The sequence below is a fragment of the Elaeis guineensis genome, chromosome 1, assembly GCF_000442705.2.
Source record: "Elaeis guineensis isolate ETL-2024a chromosome 1, EG11, whole genome shotgun sequence".
Lineage (NCBI taxonomy): Eukaryota > Viridiplantae > Streptophyta > Magnoliopsida > Arecales > Arecaceae > Elaeis > Elaeis guineensis.
Window position 1 is genome coordinate 49,923,845 of NC_025993.2, and position 18,615 is coordinate 49,942,459.

An 18,615-nucleotide genomic window follows, 5' to 3' on the forward strand; every position below is an offset into this window, starting at 1 on the left:
TGAGATCTGGCCACGGAGGCCGTAGATCGCCTAGTGGATGCCTTTCGGGGAGGCATCAGGTGGGGATCTGGCAGGAGAAGAAGAAGATGTCGAAGAAGATGACCGGAAACAGTCCCGTCGAGTACTCCTTTAAGAACAAGGGTCCTGCGAAGATACAAAGTCCTTCCTCTAGCGCCAATTCTGTTGGTGCAGAATTCCGCCGATGTCGGAGAAGCTGGAGTCGAGGGGATCGCGGCTGCCGTCGGGACCTGCAAAGAAAGTCTAAACCGGAGTTGGGGGTGCTCCAGCAAGACCCTCCAACGCTCAAGTCAGTATTCTGCTTCAACAAAAATGGAGCACTCGAATGGAACTTTTAGCAGAGTTTCGAGATAGAATTTTTAGCTTAGAAGAGAACATATCTGGGGGGTCGCTTTTATAGACGGGAGAGCGTAACCGATTGACAGCGACGTCCGTAACTGCCTGATAGTGGGCCGTTCAGGGCCACACGGAGTTTGTTACAGAGAGTGGAGTGGTGTCCGTTGTCACGACTTGTCAGAAAGTGGTGGGGCCATGTGAAGTTTGTTATGGAGAGCGGAGTGGTGTCCGTTGTTGCGACTTGTAGGAGAGTGGTGGGGCCACGTGGGGTCTGTTACAGAGAGTGGAGTGGTGTCTGTTGTCGCGACTTGCCGGAGAGTTCAGACCGGACGGCTGAAGCTCGATTGAGACGTCTGGTGGAACGGAATAGCTCTCTGTCTCAGCAATTTAAGAGAAGCTCAGATGTTTCCGAAGTTGCTGACGGGTTGACTGTGGTTGGGTGCCTTAGGCGTTGATGCTGTAGGCAAAAGTTATCTGCTGTAGAAGCTCGGACGAAAACTTTCTGTTGGAGAAGTCCGGCAGGAGTCTGATTGCTAGAGAAGTCCGTCTAAAATTTGTCTGATGTAGAAGCTCGTCTGAAGACTGTCCGCTGGAGAGGTCCGGTTTCATGAGGAATCCAGCAGAAGGTCGATCGATAGTGGAGTTCGGAAGGCATTGTGGAAGTTCGTCCGCTGAAGGAGTTTGGAATTCAATTCTGTTGTAGAAATTCGGACGGAGTCCGATTCTTGTAGGAGTCCGGAAGGAGGCCGCTTACTGTAGAAGTTCGGACGGAGTCCGATTGCCGTGAAAGCTCGGATTGAGACTTCTTATTGTAGAAGTTCGGATGAAGTTCGCTTGCAATAGAAGTTCGTAGTAGAGATCCGGCTGGTGGAGCCCGTCCGTTGTAGAAGTTTGTCTGGAATCCATCCGCTGTAGAAGTTCGGATGGAGTCCGACTCTTGTAGGAGCTCGAATGAAATTTGGAAGGCGATCAACCACCGTAGAAACTTGGATGGAGTCTGGTTACTGTAGAAGTCTTGCTGCTGGAAAAGCTCAGACATTAACGAAGTCCGGAAGAAGTTCGGAGTAAAGTCGATCGTGGCAGGAAGAAGTCTGGAAGAGATTCGGAGAGTAGTCGATCACTGTAGAAAATCGGTTGATAGTGAAGTCCAGAGAGCATTTAGAGCAGTCCGATAGATGAATGAAGAAGCTCATTATTGGAGAAGTCCGGATGGCACGATAGGAGTTCGTCCGTTGGAGGAATCTGGAGGACACTGTGGAAGATCGACCGCTGGAGGAGTCCGGACGGTACTGTGTAAGCTCGGACGGTCGGGGGAGTTCAGAAAGATGCCGCACAAGATCGAAAGCCGGAAGAGTCCTGGGAGGGTTGGCCTCTCACGAACTTCGGCTGGGGTTATTTTATACCCAACAATATGTAAATGTATGTATTCCTCTTCAGAGGATGGTGGAGCTCTGGATGCCTAAGCAACCCTTCAGTGGTCTAGACGGACCTCCGATGGCCTCCCCAACCTTTCCCACTCCTTGCTTTCCCCCCTTCTCTCTCCCTCTCTTTTCCTCTGTTTCCTTCTCCCTCCCCCCATCCTCACCAGTGTTTTGTTTCGAATACCAGAATCGTTCTAGTCGGCCCATAACTACAAATGTTGGAAGCTTATCTGACATCGCATGAAAGATTATATTATATTGAACAGGAAAGAGATATTAACAGACTAGCCACTAATTTGTCTTCAGAATTAGTTGCTTGAGTTACCTTTCTCCCCATTCTAGTTGCTAAGTGGGGTGCTAGGTTATGTTTGAGAGACAATAACTACACTCTGTAACTTGGTGTGCAGCTACAATTCCGCTAGCAAAAATTATGACTTGGATGTTGTTGGGTATAAAATCCCCCCCCCCCAGCCGAAGTTCGTGACAGGAGTGACCCTCCGGGGATCCAACCAACTTCCGACCTCCGACAACGTCACTTCAAACCTCCCAGGCGGCCGAGCCTCCGCAACACTCCCAAATTTTGCCGACGGACAGGACCCCGCCAGTGTCGACCGGATTCTTCGCGACGTCCGGACTCCTACGGGAGCCGGACCTCGTCCCCGACTCCGGCTGCAGGCAGACTTCGTCCGGACTCCTACGGGAGCCGGACTCCGCCCACGACTCCAATCGCAGGCAGACTTCGTCCGGGCTCCTACGGGAGCCGGACTCCGCCCACGACTTCACCTGCAGACTTTGTCCGGACTCCTACGGAAGCCGAGCTCCGCCAACGACTTCACTTACAGGTAAACTTCGTCCGGACTCCTACGGGAGCCGGACTTCGCCCCCGACGCCAATTGCAAGTGAACTGCATCCGGACTTCATCTCCGGCTTCGACCGCTGGTAAACTTCGTCCGGACTCCTACGGGAGCCGGACTTCGCCCCTGGCTTTAATTGCAGGTAGACTTCGCCCAGACTCCTACGGGAGCCGGATCTCATCCCTGACTCCGGCCGCAGGAAGACTTCGCCCGGACTCCTACGGGAGCCGGACCTCGTCCCCAACTCCGGCTGCAGGAAGACTTCATCCGGACTCCTACGGGAGCCGGACTTCGCCCCCGACGCCAATTGCAAGTGAACTGCGTCCGGACTCCTACGGGAGCCGGACTTCGTCCCCGGCTTCTACTGCAGGTAAACTTCGTCCGGACTCCTACAGGAGCCGGACTTCACCCACAACTCCAATTGCAGGTAGACTTCGTCCGGACTCCTACGGGAGCCGGACTTCGCCCCCAACTCCAATTGCAGGAAGACTCAGCCCGGACTCCTACGGGAGCCGGATCTCGTCTCCGACTCCGGCCGCAGGAAGACTCCGTCCGGACTTCGTCCCCGACCCCAACTGCTGGAAGGCTTCGCCCGGACTCCTACGGGAGCCGGGCTCCATCCTCGACCTCGACTGCTGGTAAACTTCGTCCGGACTCCTAAGGGAGCCGGACTTCGCCCCCAACTCCAATTGCAGGAAGACTCAGTCCGGACTCCTACGGGAATCGGATCTCGTCTCCGACTCCGGCCGCAGGAAGACTCCGTCCGGACTTCATCCCCGGCTTCTAGTGCAAGCAGACTTCGTCCGGACTCCTACGAGAGCCGGACTTCGCCCCTGACTTCAATCGCAAGAAGACTCCACCCGGACTCCTACGGGAGCTAGATCTCGTCTCCGACTCCAGTTGCGGGAAGACTCCATCCGGACTCCCATGGGAGCCGGACCTCATCCCCGACTTCGACTGAAGGAAGACTTCGTCCGGACTCCTACAGGAGCCAGACTCCGAGCTCCTCTCAGACGGATAGCTAACCACCTCTCTCCGCCAGACACTCCAGCCGAACTTCGGCCGACAGGCCTGGACCCCCTGGCGGGCCACAGTAACGGCCACGATTCTGCTCCACTCCCTGCGGCGGATCCTACGCAGCTCCATCACTCCCTAGCAGGCCGCAGTAACGGCCACGACTCTGTTCCACTCCCTGCGGCGGATCCTACGCAGCTCCATCACTCCCTGGCAGGCCGCAGTAACGGCCACGATTCTGCTCCACTCCCTGCAACGGATCCTGCGCAGTTCCACCACTCCCTGGCGAGTCACGACAACGGACGCCGCTCCACTCCCCGCAACTGATTCCACGTGGCGAGCCATGATGACAGCCACAACTCCACCCCATTACTCTTCATGATAAATTCCTCCTGGCCCCGTACGGCCCACGACGAGGCGATCATAAACAATCGCTATCAATCCTTTGCTCCCCCGTCTATAAAAGGGGACCCCATATACGTTATTCTCTAAGCTCTATTTTCTATCCCAAAACTCTGCTAAAATTTTCGTTCGAGCACTCCATTCTTGTTGAGGCAGAGAACTGACTTGAACGTCGGAGGGTCTTGCCGGAGCAACCCCACCTCCGGTTTAAACTTCTTTTGCAGGTCCCGGCGGCGACCGTAACTCCCTCGACTCCAGCTTCTCCAGCGCAGGCGGATTTTTGCACCAACAGGATTGGCGCTAGAGGAAGGGGTGTGTCTTCGCAGTACCCTTGTTCTTAAAGGAGCGCTCAACGGGATCGCCTCTGGTCATCTTCTCCGACATCCACTCCTCCCACTTGATCTTCGCCCGATGCCTCCCCGCAAAGCATCCACACGGCGATCCACGGCCTCCGCGGCCAGATCTCAGGCTCCGGCCTCACATCCAGTCTCCCAGCCTCTACCCCCTTCTCCGGCAACGGCGGTTGGCACGGAGCAATTCGACCTACTGGTGCAGCAGGTCAGAGGCCTCACTGAAGCTGTGCAGGCCATGCAACAGCAGCAGCAGCCGCAGGCATCAGTGCGACCAGAAAGAGCGTCGCCAGAGCTGCAAAATCCAGCGGTGGGACGGGCCACTTGGGCCAGCCGCCCAGTCTTTCCCGGAAAGACGAATCCAAGGGTGGAAAGCCCCCAATCAGACCACGATTCCACCCCCGGAAGATCTCTACCTCCATCTTGCCAGAAGACCCTCGAGACCCGTAGTCGAGAGGATTTCCTGGACCGGAGACTTCAGGAGATGAACCGGCGGATCGAAGAACTCCGCCACGCTCCCCCCGCTTATGGTGAGGACATTTGTACTGACCCCCCTTTTCCCAAATGATCATGCAGGAGCCAATCCCGCCGAACTTCAAGCTCCCCCAGTTTGAAAGCTACGACGGGACTTCGGACCCGGTTGACCACCTAGAGGCCTTCCGGACAATGATGCTGCTTCACGGCGCGCCCGACGCCATTCTATGCCGAGCCTTCCCATCCACCTTGAAGGGAGCGGCGAGAAACTGGTACACGGCACTGAAGCCGGGTACCATCTTTTCCTTTGATCAGATGAGCCACCAGTTTGTGGCTCATTTCGTTAGCAGCCGGCGTCTCCGGAAGGGCTCGGAGTCCCTCATCAACATCAAGCAGAGGGAGAGGGAGTCTATTCGGGCCTACATCAACCATTTCAATGTCGCCACGCTGGAGGTCCGGAACTTGGACCAATCGGTAGCAATGGCCGCTCTGAAGGGCGGCCTTCAAAAGAACGACCTTTTGTTCTCCCTGGAGAAGAAGTACCCCAGGGATTTTGCTGACCTGTTGGCTCGGGCCGAAGGGTATGCCCGAGCGGAAGAAGCCTTCAAGATGAAGGATGAGGAGACCGCGAGAGAGCGACAGACGGGAGACTCGAGTAAGCCCACAGTCGAAAAAGGGCTGAGAGAAGCTCGGCCACGTTCTCGAACTCCTCCCGGGCACAAGTGCGCCCAGACTCCTCGAGCACACAGGCAGGGAAGCCCGAAGCGTCGAGCTCGGCGGGGCTCTCCCCCAGGAAGGTTCCGCAACTATGCCCCCCTCAACGCATCGAAAACTCAGGTGCTGATGGAAGTCAGAGAGCAGCTCTCACGGCCAGAGAGGATACGCACGTACCCCGGGAAGCGCAACCCCAACAAGTTCTGCCTCTACCATCGTGACCACGGCCACGACACGGAGGAATGCATCCAGCTCCGAGACGAGATCGAGGAGCTCATCCGGCGAGGTCGACTCGATAGGTTCATTCGGTGCCGGCTTGAGGGTAGAGAAGATCGGCCACGGGCCCTGCCACAGCCTGAGCCGCCGAGGAGGGAAGAGCAGCCCGAAGATCGGCCTCCAATCAGGATCATCAACTCCGTCACCGGAGGACCTCAAGGAGGAGTAGACCTTCTACGATCATGGGACTCGAAAAGCCTGTAAATATATTACTAACGACTTTGCTTTGAATTAAAATTCCTTTTGACTTTGCATGGGCTTGTCACGACTGGGGATAACCCCTTCAAACGATCAAAACAAGGTCATGTTAGGAACAGGAGGAGAACCTCGTCCTAACATAAATAAAATGAAAGTCCGATTATTTTAAGATCGGATTGGGAGAGAGGCCCATATAACGGCCCTTAGGTGCCCCCATGACCATGTTAGGAACAGGAGGAGAATCTCGTCCTAACATAAATAAAATGAAAGTCCGATTATTTTAAAGTCGGATTGGGGGAGAGGCCCATATAACGGCCCTTAGATGCCCCCATGGCCATGCTAGGAACAGGAGGAGAACCTCGTCCTAGCATGAGCAAAGACGAAGGCCCGATTCTTTTAGACCGGATGGGGGAGAGACCCTACAACGCCCTAATGTGCCCCCACAGCCATGTTAGGAACAGAAGGAGAACCTCGTCCTAACGTGAGCAAAGTCGAAGGCCCGGTTCTTTTAGACCGGATGGGGGGAGAGGCCCTACAACGCCCTAATGTGCCCCCACAGCCATGTTAGGAACAGGAGGAGAACCTCGTCCTAACGTGAGCAAAGTCAAAGGCCCAGTTCTTTTAGACCGGATGGGGGGAGAGGCCCTACAACGCCCTAATGTGCCCCCATAGCCATGTTAGGAACAAGAGGAGAACCTCGTCCTAACGTGAGCAAAGTCAAAGGCCCGATTCTTTTAGACCAGATGAGGGGAGAGGCCCTACAACGCCCTAATGTGCCCCCACAGCCATGTTAGGAACAGGAGGAGAACCTCGTCCTGATATGAGCAAAGTCGAAGGCCCGGTTCTTTTAGACCGGATGGGGGGAGAGACACTTGCAACGACCCTTATGTGCCCCCACAGCCCCGTTGGGAACAGGAGGAGAACCTCGTCCCAACTTGAGCTGAGATCGACTACGTCAAGAACAGAAGGAGAACCTCGTCCTGACGATGACAAAAACCCAGCTGCCCAACAAAATCAGATAAAGGAAAAAGTCCCCTCAATGGCGCCCCTACACTTCTACGCGACCCCACAAAAAGCAAGGGGAGGACCCTCACTCGGAAAAGAGGAGGAAAATTAAAAAGAAAAGCGACGAATTACATCGGCAATAGATGAAAAACAAACCACACCAAAGACCTAAGGAACCTCGTCTCAACAAAGACGGAAAGTTCCTACCAAACATCCCCGGTCTCTAAGAAGACTCTCGACACAGGCCAAGAAAATAATGACCCCTTCGAGGTAATGCGAAGTTCGGACCACCGAGCTCGAGCCTACGGCCATGGACGACAAGAAAAGCAAATCAGCGTGGCGATGACTGGGCACCTCCAAACGACGTCGACGTCGAACAAGTCAAAAGACAAGAGAAGTTCGGCGGACGACAATTTAATACAATACGTGGACGAGGTAACACAAAATCCTCTTTTCATTTCATTCGCGAAATATATACTACAAAGCCCAGAAGGCTAAAGGAACAAAAACAAAACAACAAAAACAACAACGACAGCAACAACGGCGATGACAAACAGACAAGCGACAAAAGAAGACACTTAGAGGAACAAAGGATAAAAAGAGCCCTAAGGGGGCCCGGCTTCCTCCGACCTCGAACTTTCGGCTTCGACCCTCGCTAGGGAGCGCCTTAAACTTTCGACCTCTGCTTCCAATTCCCTCTCTCTCATTAATATCTCCATGTATCTCCGGTGAAATCGCTGGTTTTCGTTCTCCGCCTCTCGATGCCTTTTTCTCAGGACCTCGGATTCCGCCTCCGCATCCTTGACGGCATACTGCTCGCATACCAGCTGGATCTTCAATTGCTGCAGCTCGACCTTCCCCTCCCCAAGGGCGACAGATAGCTCTTCTGCGGTTCTTCTCAGGGATTGGAGTTCGCTGGAATCCCGAGCGGAAGCAAGCTGAGCCCCTCCAGCTAGCTGTCCTTGAAGGCGGGCAACTTCGTCGGTCGCCATCCTGAGCCTCCCTTTGTATTCGTCCACCTGCTTGCGCCAGCCGGCCCGGTACGCATCATAGCTCGCCTCGGCATCCTGGAGCTGTTGCTGGAGGTCGGAGACCTTCTTCGACCATTCCCGATCATTGTCGGCCCGAGTCAAAAGCCGGGATGAACTTCCTTCCAGCTGACCAATCCTCTCCTGGGCAGCCGACAGCTCCACCCTGAGAGAACTGATCTTGGCAGCTTGAGCCCAAATTTGATCGCTGGCGCGCTTCTTGTGTTCCTTAAGCTCCTTCTCGAAGTTCGCCTTCCTCCGGCTGTACTCCATGATCCCCTTCACGTGGAGATTCCGAAAGCGGGTGGCCTCCGCGGTGGCTTCAGAGTAGCTCTCCCTCAACCTGCGGAGTTCGCCATCCATCTTCTTCGACCTCTTCGTCAAATGATGAACTTCCTTCTTCAGACGCTGGATCGTGGACTTCAGCGGGATCCCCCGTGGTAGGGGAAGCGCTACGGCAGGACACTGCCATCGGGAGACAAAAGCGTCAAGGCGCGTCTCATTGCAGAAAGAAAAACAAAAAGGAGAAAGGAAGAGAGGAGAAGCCATCCACGATGAGAAATTCTACTTTATTGATTGAATGATTCTTAAAGACAAAAAGGAAAGGAAAAATTGCAGTAAAAGAAAAATGCAAGGTCGGAGGTCTCAGACCTCAGCAGTAGCAGTAGGAGAGGGACCGGCCTCATCTTCAGACTCCTCGCCCAAGAAGCTGAGATCGAGCTCAGGAAATTTTCTGGCCACCTTCTCCTGGCAGAGCTCGAACCCCTTGATGAATGCTTCTTGGCCGAATCGGAAGTTCAGGTCCCTCATCTCCGCAGAGGCCTTGAACTCCTCCACCGCAAGAAACCTGGCCTCTGAGACCAGGACCGGAATCTGCTCCGCCAAATTGGCGACCTCGGCCTCCGCCTTTCTCACCGTCTCCTCCAAGGTCTGCTTCTCTTCCTCCCGGGCCTGCTTTTCTTTCTCCAGGGCCTCTTGGAGGGTAACTACCTCGACTGCCTTCTCTTCGAGACGGACGATTCCGGCCCGGCGACGCTCCTCCGCCTGGATGGCGTCCCTCCTCGCCCGGTTCGTCGCCTCGATATTGGCAAGGAGCTGGTGCCCAATCTGCAAGGGCAGCTAGGAGATCAGAACAAGGGTCGAAAAGCCAATTAAATGAAGATTTGTTTACCTCGAGGAAGGACCCTAGGGAGTCCCAAACCCGCTGCTCAGGATCGGCGCGATCGATCCTCTCGACGACTTCAGGTAGAATGCAGCCGTCGATCAACCGCTTGATCAAATCCCTGTCATTGAAGGGATTCTCCGACTCTTCTTCAGAACCAAGGGACTCCTCAACGGCGGCTCGACGGCTACTCACCCTGCGGACCACCGACTTCCTTCTCCTCCCCCTCTCGACCACGGGCGCCTCCGTGGAACGGACCCCCGAAACGGGAGCCCCAGTGGGGAGACTCCTTGTAGAGGCCCGGGGAGCCAATGGTTCGGCATTCGAAGGAACGTCGACCGCGGGGGCCACATGGACAAGCGCGACCGAGCTAGTCTCCTCCACTCTGGCTTTCTTTGCTGATCCGGAGGCCGAGGCGCCTTTTCTTTTGTGGGCCTTGAGGCCCCTGGCGAGCATCCGTACTGCTTCAGCGTCCATTTCTGAAAAAAAATCAAATCAAAAATCAGCGATGGGGTGAAAAAGGAAGAAGTGACACGCAAAAAAAAAAAAAAAAAAAAAAAGAAAGAAAAAAAAAGAAGAAGGACGGAAGAAAAGAAGAAAAAAGGAAAGATGGAATACTCGCAGGATCTTGGGGGCTCAGGCCGATGTTGAACAAAAATTGCTCCTTCAGAAGGTTAGGAAGGGAAGGAGCGGAATAGTCAAGAAGCTTCCGGACGGCCTGAAGGTCGTCCTCCCCCAGGCTGGGAGCCCGGCGGACAGAGTCCCTTAGAGAGCCCCAAGGGGGCAATCCAAGCCTCAAGGTCGGACAGTGGACGAAGAGGTATTTCCCCTTCCAATTGTGGATTGAAGAGGGAGCACCTTTCAGCAACCCCTTCTTGCCAAACTGGGGGGAGAAATACCACCAGTCCTTCGCCGAAGGGTGACGCTTAAAGGTGTAAAAATGCCTAAACAAAGAAAGGGATGGCTGAACTTCAACTACGTGGCAAAGGGAGAGGAACCCTATCAAAAACCTAAAGGAATTCGGAGCAACTGAAGCTAAAGAGATATCAAAGAAGCGGAAAAAGGCAACGACAAAGGGCGGAAGCGGAAGCCGGAGCCCGGCACGGAAGGCCTCCTGGTACAGGCAGAAACGACCGGGTGGGGGAGTGCTAGCCCGGTCGGAGGGGCCAGGAAGCTCCAGATCATACTCCGGAGGAACTCCATACTGAACCCTTATCAGTAGGAGTTCATCCAGAGTCAGGGAGCAGGGAATGGCACCCGGCGCAAAAATCGGGCGAAGCCCAGCCCCAGATGTGGGTTCGTCTACAGAGTGGGGGTCCTGGGGGGCTGAGGCGGAGGAACTCCCGGAACTGCTAGAGGTGGAGGTGCCGAAGACATTTCGAATGATTTCAAACGAAGACCCTAAAGATCCCGGAGAAATCAGGTGGGACAAGGGATGAGGGGTTGCGGGAGACCAAATCAGAGGAATGCGACAGAAGAAAATGGAAGAGAAAAGGCCCCTAAATGGCAAGAAGAAAAACGAAGGTTCCGGGACTAACCTAGATCGCTCTGAAAGATGCAGAGGGGCGAGGACATGGATGACTCGAAGGACGCCTAGGGCCAAGGAAGACGCCAAGGAGGGTCAGGGCTCTCGAAGAAAAGGCGGACATCGATAGAACTTTCAGGCGGAATAGAGCCCCTAAATGCGGAAGGGCGGGTTTAAATAGACCCTGGGATCCGGTGCCATGATGATCGCGAATCCCCCCACGCCGACCCGCGCTCGACACGTGTCCCACTCGCCACGGCAGGCAGCTAAAAGCGGCTGACAGCTGACGGAGCCATTACTACGCCGTATCTGGGCCAACGTACCAGCGGGAATTCCGAAAAATCCCTTCGAATCACCCCGATTCGAAAAGACTCCAGCACGCGCGCATTTAATGCCAAAATATCTGGGGGCGATCGTGCACAGGATTCAAGGGGACAACTTCGGCTGCAAAAATTTCTCTGTACTTCATTCGAAATTCGAACTCGGAAGTATGGGGACTGGTGTTGGGTATAAAATCCCCCTCCAGCCGAAGTTCGTGACAGGAGTGACACTCCGAAGATCCAACCAACTTCCGACCTCCGACAACGTCTCTTCAAACCTCCCAGGCGGTCGAGCCTCCGCAACACTCTCAAGTTTTGCCGACGGATAGGACCCCACCAGCATCGACCGAATTCTTCGCGACGTCCGGACTCCTACGGGAGCCGGACCTCGTCCCCGACTCCGGCTGCAGGCAGACTTCGTCCGGACTCCTACAGGAGCCGGACCTCGTCCCCGACTCCGGCTGCAGGCAGACTTCGTCCGGACTCCTACGGGAGCCGGACTCCGCCCACGACTCCAATCGCAGGCAGACTTCGTCCGGGCTCCTACGGGAGCCGGACTCCGCCCACGACTTCACCTGCAGACTTCGTCCGGACTCCTACGGGAGCCGGGCTCCGCCCATGACTTCACTTACAGGTAAACTTCGTCCAGACTCCTACGGGAGCCGGACTTCGCCCCCGACGCCAATTGCAAGTGAACTGCGTCCGAACTCCTACGGGAGCCGGACTTCGTCCCCGACTTCGACCGCTGGTAAACTTCGTCCGGACTCCTACGGGAGCCGGACTTCGCCCCTGGCTTTAATTGCAGGTAGACTTCGCCCAGACTCCTACGGGAGCCAGATCTCGTCCCCGACTCCAGCCACAGGAAGATTTCGCCCGGACTCCTACGGGAGCCGGACCTCGTCCCCAACTCCGGCTGCAGGAAGACTTCATCCGGACTCCTACGGGAGCCGGACTTCGCCCCCGACGCCAATTGCAAGTGAACTGCGTCCGGACTCCTACGGGAGTCGGACTTCGTCCCCGACTTCTACTGCAGGTAAACTTCGTCCGGACTCCTACGGGAGCCGGACTTCACCCACAACTCCAATTGTAGGTAGACTTCGTCCGGACTCCTACGGGAGTCGAACTTCGCCTCCAACTCCAATTGCAGGAAGACTCAGCCCGGACTCCTACGGGAGCCGAATCTCGTCTCCGACTCCGGCCGCAAGAAGACTCCGTCCGGACTTCGTCCCCGACCCCAACTGCTGGAAGGCTTCGCTCGGACTCCTACGGGAGCCGGGCTCCATCCTCGACCTCGACTGCTGGTAAACTTCGTCCGAACTCCTAAGGGAGCCGGACTTCGCCCCCAACTCCAATTGCAGGAAGACTCAGCCCGGACTCCTACGGAAATCGGATCTCGTCTCCGACTCCGGCCGCAGGAAGACTCCGTCCGGACTTCGTCCCCGGCTTCTACTGCAAGCAGACTTCGTCCGGACTCCTACGGGAGCCGGACTTCGTCCCTGACTTCAATCGCAAGAAGACTCCGCCCGGACTCCTACGGGAGCCAGATCTCGTCTCCGACTCCAGTTGCGGGAAGACTCCGTCCGGACTCCCATGGGAGCCGGACCTCGTCCCCGACTTCGACTGAAGGAAGACTTCGTCCGGACTCCTACGGGAGCCGGACTCCGAGCTCCTCTCAGACGGGTAGCTAACCACCTCTCTCCGTCAGACACTCCAGCCGAACTTCGGCCGACAGGCCTGGACCCCTTGGCGGGCCACAGTAACGGCCACGATTCTGCTCCACTCCCTGCGGCGGATCCTACGCAGCTCCATCACTCCCTGGCAGGCCGCAGTAACGGCCACGACTCTGCTCCACTCCCTGCGGCGGATCCTACGCAGCTCCATCACTCCCTGGCAGGCCGCAGTAACGGCCACGACTCTGCTCTACTCCCTGCGGCGGATCCTACGTAGCTCCATCACTCCCTGTCAGGCCACAGTAACGGCCACGATTCTACTCCACTCTTTGCAACGGATCCTGCGCAGTTCCACCACTCCCTGACGAGTCGCGACAACGGACGCCGTTCCACTCCCCGCAACTGATTCCACGTGGCGAGCCATGATGACAGCCACGACTCCACCCCATTACTCTTCATGATAAATTCCTCCTGGCCCCGTACGGCCCACGACGAGGCGATCATAAACAGTCGCTATCAATCCTTTGCTCCCTCGTCTATAAAAGAGGACCCCAGATACATTATTCTCTAAGCTCTATTTTCTATCCCAAAACTCTGCTAAAATTTTCATTCGAGCACTCCATTCTTGTTGAGGCAGAGAACTGACTTGAGCGTCGGAGGGTCTTGCCGGAGCAACCCCACCTCCGGTTTAGACTTCTTTTGCAGGTCCCGGCGGCGACTGCGACTCCCTCGACTCCAGCTTCTCCGGCGCAGGCGGATTTTTGCACCAACAGATGTGTTTTACAAGCAAGAGTCATGTTGCAAGTTCAGTTTTTCTCGTAGCAAGTAATGCCTATCATATTGCAATATGTTGAGTAGTTGTGGTCCCCCCGCCCCAATAGTCTGATGCAGCTTCTTTTCTAACCCTCTCTATTGATGACTTCCTCTAGAAAATTAAAGAGAAATCTTCAAGAGGTAACCATAGTAATGAAGCCATTTTGATGTCTTGTATTGCTTATTAGATTTGGTTGGCAAGGAATGAATTCATCTTGCACCGTGTCCGTTAGAGTCCCAAATTGATTTTGATGAGAGCATCCACTCTAGACCAGGAATTTTTTAACATGGCTACCTTGAAGGGAGATTTGATAGCAAGGGAAAGCTATGGCTCCTATGATGCAAGTTCTACATTCCCTTGGATGATTCATTTCTCTTGGGAGCCACCCACCCCCATTTCCTTAAGATCAACTTTGATGGTAGTGTTCTGAATAAAGGTGACTATGGTGGGGCTAGCTTTGTTATCAGAAGTTCTAGCAGTGTACTAGTGGTTGTAGGTGGTGTCAAACTTTTTGAAACATGGAACCAATGGCTGTTGCATGCTGCATGAGAAGGATTGAAGCATACAACAAAACATCTGAAGGCGACTCACATTATTCTCATCGGAGACTCTTTGATAATGGCTAGGTAGCTATCAAATCTTCAAACTACAAAGACTAGTTCCCATCTCTTTGCTACAGGATTGCTGGAGAATAGCTATTACTCTAGTTTCTTACAAGATGACCCGTCTATAAAGAAGCAAATAGTGCTTGTTGCTGATTGGATGGCAACATGTGGCCAATCACATGGGTACCATATTGTGGACTATGGTGATAGATATTCCTCCTGATTTTTCGTATATTTTATTTTCAGATTCCCATAGATATACTTTAACAAGCAAGGTTTGTTGTATCAATCGATATTGTATAAGTACCAAGCATACAGTATGGTACCGCTACTGAATCGATATGCAGTTTCGTACTATACCAAACTCAATACGCCTCATCGTCCCATACCGTACCATCGAGACTATAATAGGATGGTACCAATAAGGGATCTAGTACTGAAATGTTCACAAGTATGGTATAATAAATCCGACTTACCAAAAAGAAGCATGGACTTTTGTAAAGCACCACAGACTTAGAGAATGGTAAAGAATTTTCTGCAAATTCAACTCCCTCCAAAAAATTTGCCAATCGCTTGCCCAGCAACATCAAGGGGAGGAACTTAATAATAATACTAGATCCTCTCTACTTCAAGGACTAGACTCATCCATAAGCCCATAATAAGTGGGTCCTTTTGAATGTGACAACCCCTTATATCACTATTGTCGGGAAGGAAAGAATGCCAGCAACTGTAGTCATGCTCTCTCCAAGCTATAAAGTATCTCGACCTCCCTAATTTCACCAACTAACTAGTGTTAACAACAAGCCTCTAGCCTTCTCCATCCAAAATCCCCTTATCTTAGTTAACCCCCAAAGTAAGGCAAAATCAAGGTCAACTTTGACAGGGCTCTACTAGCTAGTGAAAGAGGTAAAGTGGGTTTTATTACAAAAGATTGGCAAAGATGTATTCTCCATGCTAGTGCTAGGGCCTTAGCGTTCAAACCAATCTTATTTATTGAGCTCAACATGGCCCAAGAAGGACTTCATGGGCAAAAACTGGCACCCACGATGTTTCGGAGTGTACCAACAAAGGGGTATTAGCAAGGAACGGAGAGAGGGAGAAGGAGAGAGAGGGGGGAGAGGATAGATTTATCGCATTATTACATATTCCCACAAGGCAACAATAATAGATTTAGCAACAGCAGTAAAGTCACAATTTTCTTAGGGAAGTTAAAAAGAATAGACGGCAATAAAATCTAGTGTGTTAGGTTCTATCCAGATGAACAAAAAATGGAAAGAAAATGTATGTTTTAGGTAGTCTCATAAGCAAATTTCCTAATTCTCCTTTGCTTTTATTGCTTAACCCCATCTTAAATCTGGTAACTCAACCAAATTTTGAGAATGATTATAAAAAAGAAAATTGTTTCCTTTTTATGTTCTTTAACATAACAAACCCCAAACCCCTTCTCCTCCAAAGAAATTGATGAAATCCCAAATTGAAGAAAGGGCCTAGGGTGATAATAACCTCACCATATACCTCTTTCGTTTTTTCAATGAAGATATACCTCCTCTTTCTTAATCAGAGCCCTATTTGCCCACTCATATATCTACAAATGCTCCTCCATTGGTCTTTTTTCTTTGTCCTTCTAACTACCACCCAAGGCATTGATAATGTTTGCAAATCGCTCACTCACATCAAGTACATATCATCCTCTCCACATAATTCTCTCTCTCCCCCCCCCTCCCTACTGCTATGTGTGTGTGAATCTACAGCACCTATCATCAAATGCAAGAATAACAGGAGAGAGATGATTTCAGATTCATTTTTCAAAAATCAACAAAGAAGCCGAACAAAAAAAAAGGGTAGTATAAAACAGCATCAAAGAGCACACATCATGCAAACTATAAAGCATGAGATGCATATGTGCTCTAAGCAAATGGATTTGACAACCATTTCCATTTCATACAAAATTTTCAATGAAGAAGAACAACTAAAAGGATGATATTAAAAAGAGGTGGGATTAGCTGAACTGATGACTCTTTTTAAGTACTAGAACATAAACTAAGAAAAAAAATGCAGCCCAATGCATGAGGCTCTCACCATTGTGGGGTATAGAGAGGGTTAGACATATGCAGCCTTACTCCCATATGTAGAGAGGTTGTTTTCGTGTTTTGAACCCATGATTTTCAGGTCACAATGAAGCAACCTTACTGTTGCACCAAGGCTTACCATCTATTAGAACACAAATTAAAAACTATAAATCGGTAGGAACATGACAATTAAATTTTTAAGGATTTGTTCATCCAAGCTAAAATCAAATGGATCACATGACTTAGCCTATCCCTAAATCTGGAACCAGTAGACTAGCTAGAATAACAAGGAATATCCTGCACAGTTTTTCTAGGAACTACCTAAAGTATTGACATATTCCTATAGTGCTTGATTCCTATGTTAAACATTATCTGTACATCCAAGATCCAAGCCGTCCTAAAAGAGGGGGAGAGGACGAAGGTGAAGAATATTGATTGGGATTTCAATTTAACATACACTAAGCTTATAATTAAGGCATCATACAAGACAATCTCTGAAGATTGGAAATAAAAGAAATATTTGGGTTGAATTCAGATGCATCATGAGTAAGATTTTAGGTGGGTTGGGGTTATGATCCTAAATATGAGCTTAGCAGATTCATCAGCCATTTGGCAGGAGGGCCGGTTTCCAAGGGGTAACTGTTTCTTAAGCAAGGCTCAATTAGGACATGGAAGGATACATGTAATGGGGACATGACACTAGCATGTATTTATTCTCTCTTTGCTTCTTAGAAGTTGTGGAAACCAATGAAGGCTCTCAATATCATTAGGAAATGGATTAGTGACAACATGGAAACATGACGCTAAACATAATACCCAAAAAATATGAAAAAAGTAGCAACACAACAGATACTTAGAAAGTTTGGCCCTTTCAAATTCATGCTCCAATTTATTGACTGTCTTTGCTGCAGCATTTGAAACCAAGTACTTGGTTCGCTAGATTCTTTTATGCAAGCGAAACCCATAAAAAAGGAATCAACCGAAGAGATTATAAGTTGTGAAATGTCCTGGATTTTGCATTATAAGTGTTTCTATGATGCTTGCCATCTCTGAGAACAGCCTCAAACACCATTGTAGGTAAACTTGCTTCACTATCTTGGTGATAGCTTAAGCAAATCGAATTCCAGTGGTGGCTCGTCAGTTTCAACAGATTGTCATTGTTTGAATCTGAGAAATCCTTTGCCTCCGAATTAATGTAGTGATATCGATTTCCAAATGGAAGAAATGGAAGTATTTAAAGCCAAAAAAGCAAGAGAGAGGCAGTGGGAATCATACAAGTTCGTTGAGATAGTCAGCATATTTCGAGAATTCCTCCTTCATGCTAGAATCGGTCGCCATCGTCCTCGGCTTCTTACTGGAGCTCAGAAGCGACGCCCCCACGACTGCAAGAACGAGGCAGCAAAGCCAATGAGCGATGCGGTTGGCAAGTTCGGGCTTTCTTTCAATTGATTTCAAAGAAGATATCTAGGCGGTGTCTACATGCGAGAGTAAGGAAAAAAAACACAAAGAAAAAAGGTGCGAAACATGCAGTTAGTGCTACTACTTTGATGGACGCGATGGGGTTTGGTTGCCGCCATGAGAGAGGAGAACAGGAGGTGACGGCCGGACGAATACAACATCTGTCCGTTCACCCCACCAGCTGGTTGGGGTTTTCGGAAGCGGGGAATGAGGAGATTGGCAGCGGTGCGGGGCTAGTGAATGCATTGGGCTGCCTTGAGGTCCGATTAGAGCTGTCAAGCAACCCCGGCCCGTCCCGACCATCTCTAAACGGATCGGGACTGACCCATTTAACCGATGAGTTAAAAAAATTTCAATCCGACTCAATCCATCATGAACTGCAGATTAAATGAATCAATTCATCAAAATTTTAAAAAAAAAAATTATAAATATTAATATAAATTAAATTTTATATTTAATTTGAACTCAAATCAATCTATTAAAATCTCACATTTCAATTCTTAGAATGATAAAATAAAATTATAAAACTTAAACTAAATATTTAATACAATCTAAACTTAAAAGGCTTTAAGCTTTAATTTTCAAACTAATTTAGAAATAAATTAAAGTCTCAAAAAATTATCTTCCACATCATTATTATGATCATCATCATTCAATTCTTCATCTTCGTCCTCTTCTTCATCAATTATCTCTTCAATAACATTAGAATCCTCTTTTGAAATATATATATATATATATATGTATAAATAAAAAAAGATGGATAAGTCCGCCCCGACCCGTCAAACCAAACAGGATAGATCATTTGATCCGCTTTTAAACAGATTGCTAAAATATAAACCCAACCCGTCCCATTTACATGGCGGGGCGGGCCACTCTGACGGGCCCAACCCAAATTGACAGCT

General features: G+C 51.1%; 1 protein-coding gene across 1 annotated transcript in view; it reads right to left on the reverse strand.

Annotated features, from left to right (window-relative positions):
* Window positions 1-17,944, reverse strand: part of LOC105035450 (uncharacterized) — a 59,872-nt gene extending 41,928 nt beyond the window's left edge. Inside the window, exons 1-2 of the mRNA XM_010911012.4 lie at window positions 17,799-17,944; window positions 17,531-17,637 (exon numbers count right to left, since the gene is read on the reverse strand). Coding sequence (XP_010909314.1) covers window positions 17,531-17,637; window positions 17,799-17,874 — 183 coding nt within the window. The 5' untranslated portion in view covers window positions 17,875-17,944. The remainder of the gene's footprint in view (window positions 1-17,530; window positions 17,638-17,798) is intronic.
* Window positions 17,945-18,615: the final 671 nt, after the last annotated feature.